The sequence below is a fragment of the Octopus bimaculoides genome, chromosome 11 (genome assembly GCF_001194135.2).
Source record: "Octopus bimaculoides isolate UCB-OBI-ISO-001 chromosome 11, ASM119413v2, whole genome shotgun sequence".
Taxonomy (NCBI): Eukaryota; Metazoa; Mollusca; class Cephalopoda; order Octopoda; family Octopodidae; genus Octopus; species Octopus bimaculoides.
The window spans coordinates 45445607-45448513 of record NC_068991.1 but is presented as its reverse complement, the minus strand read 5'-3'; the positions used below and the strand labels follow the sequence as shown (position 1 = coordinate 45448513).

Below are 2907 nucleotides of genomic sequence, written 5' to 3'. Positions count from 1 at the left end.
TATTCTTATTCTAGCAGCTACACTTTCAGCGCACCCACCCCCACTACTAACTATATATATATATATATATATATATATATATATACACACACACACACACACACATACAGGTATAAAGAGGAAAATGAGAGGTACAAATACTATATACAAACTATCAAACACAAGGATTAAAAAGATATAAAACTCACCATTAGGTTTCCTTATAACAAAAGAGTCATTCATGATGTTCTTTTTCTCATCAGCATCATCATCATCATCAGCTTCAAGTTGAGCTTTTCTCTTTTTACTTAGGTTTTGGCTAATCGGTACTGCAACGAGAGCAAATGAAAATCATTTAACCGCATTTAGAACAACTGTTTAACATTTCCAATATTAACACCTATGCCTCCTCTACACTTCTGGAGTAGACTTATTTCACTTTCACAAAAGATTCATCACCACACTGCCACGATCATCATCATCATCACTGCCATTGTCACTATCTCCACCATCATCATTGCATCATTAATCACCGTCATTGTCGCCTTCATGACCACGGTCATCATTGTTGTTGCTGTCATCACCACTATAGGCACAAGCATTGCTGTGTGGCAAGAATTTTGCTTCCCAATCATATGATCTTGGGTTCAGTCCCACTGCATGGTACCTTCATTAAGTGTCTGCTACTACAGCCCCAGATTGACCAAAACCTTGCGAGTGAATTTGGTAGATGGAAACTAAAAGAAGCACGTTACATGCGTGTGTGTGTTTGTGTGTGTGTGTCTGCTTGCTTCGACTTCCCCTGGTGATTGTAAATGAATGTCACCGTCATGTGAGGGTTATCCTTCGTTTTCAATCTTCCATGGAAACATGTCTGGTCATGAGGAAATATTACTTTACTTGTAAACAAGTGAGGGTTGGTGACAGGAAAGGCATTCAGCTGTAGAAAATTATCATCATCATCACTTAACGTCCGCCTTCCATGCTGGCATTAACATCAAATTCCATCTGACCCATGCAAGCATGGGAAAGTGAATGTTAGAATAATGAAAATCATCATCATCACTATCACCTTCATTACCAGTCATACATCCTGGTGGTGGGGCCTCAACTCTTGATGGAGCCATAGTTGTGCCATTATGACATACTGAGTATTATAGGCATTTTAAGATTTGGCGGAGACCCTTTTATACAGCTGGTGTCACGTACAAACCATTGGTGATGGTGCTTTGTAAAAGGCACAAGTGATGGTACCACATAAAAAGCACCCAGTGTACTCTATAAAGTGGTTGGTGTTAGGAAGGATATCTAGCTGTAGAAACCATGCCAAAATTGACTATGGAACCTGGTGAGGCTCCTGACCTTGCCAACTTCTGTCAAACTGTCCAACCCATGCTAGCAGGGGGAAACAGACATTAAATGAAATGATGAGAGAGAGAGAGACTCCATTACTTGACTGTCACTTTAACAGCACTGAAAGGAAATAAAGTAAAGTTGGCCATGGCAGTATTTGAACACACGGAGCTAGAATGAATACTATAAGGTAATCAACCTGATATCCTAACAATTCTGTAAATTCACTACCTTATCTGTGATATTAAATCTTGTCCAATAGTCAGGAGTTCAATCTGAACTGCATCTTAAGATGATCACATTGTATAATGTGATGTGGAAAAGAAGTGATACCTCACAGCTGGAATACCTTATATTGTGTACATACTCTTGTTCACACGATGGCCTGTCATACACATTGTATTGTTTATATTGCTGCATGCACGCACACACAGTTCACTATGCTAATAAACCTACTCTTTATATATATCTAACGGTTGTCTCTGTCTGTCACTCTCTCTTTCCTTTACTGGCACTCGCTCGCATCTCTCATTGCGAGCCTTCTATGTCATATTATGTTTTGTGTTCGACCGTGCGACGTGTTTAAAGGAGCCATCTCCCGTTCGTCGCCATTCTCCTTTGGTTAGCATGGTCGTTTCCTTCACCTTTGGTCATATGTATATTCCATTCAGGACCAACACAGCACAGAACAACAACAAAGGAGCATCTATGTAGTTACTTGATTTGCCAGAAATAGCAACTACATTTCCCTCAAATCACAAACTGCTTCAGGAAGATTACGTGAATATAATGTGGAAGAGATGGCAAGACGTTCACAGCTTGAACTCTTTTGATCATAAGCTGGGTCATTCAAGACTGACCAGGGGTTAAACAACACTAACAAGAGAGCTTGTATGTTGTCAATTAACCGCCTAGAAATAGAAGCTAAATCCTCTTTTTACCATCATTAAAATAAGAGGATACATCAGATAAGTTTGTTGTAGATACGAAAGGTGGTAGGGTCAAGGGTGTGATCCCTTTTAATTATAGATCTTCTAGATCAGGGGTTTTCAAACTTTTTGACTTGCGGACTCCTTTATATTTCAGGTTTTACCCTTATAAACGCTTATGAAATTTATACATAAATATTTGCTTAAAATAACATATTTTTACATTTATTTATTTAACAGTATTTACCAAATAGATTTATTGTCAATTAAAAGATTTTGATTAAAAAACATATATAGAATCAAATTGCCCATAAAAAGTATTTGCTGTCCACGGACCCCCAGTGGTCCACGGACCACAGTTTGAAAACCCCTGTTCTAGATGAATGATCTGGAACTAAACAACAAATAAGAGGCATATGGGAGTTAATGCAATATATTAAAAATATTAAAAGAAAAAGGCAGTGCAAAAAAAAAAAAAGGAAAAAAATAAACTGACCATCAGAATCCTCATCAGACTGATCAAGATTGAAGTCAAAACTTTCATCAGCACTATCATTATCGTCTTTGGTTTTCGGTTCTTTTTCAAACTGCTCCCTGTCACCTTCTTCATCGTCATCATCATTCTCATCTTCATCTTCTCCTTCAT

The 2907-nt window shown here is 38.1% G+C and overlaps 1 protein-coding gene across 1 annotated transcript in view; it reads right to left on the bottom strand.

Annotated features, from left to right (window-relative positions):
• The window catches only part of LOC106872771 (claspin), a 59663-nt gene that overhangs the window by 45462 nt on the left and 11294 nt on the right, over positions 1–2907 (bottom strand). The window contains exons 7-8 of the mRNA XM_014919871.2: positions 2758–2901; positions 189–308 (exon numbers count right to left, since the gene is read on the bottom strand). Coding sequence (XP_014775357.1) covers positions 189–308; positions 2758–2901 — 264 coding nt within the window. The remainder of the gene's footprint in view (positions 1–188; positions 309–2757; positions 2902–2907) is intronic.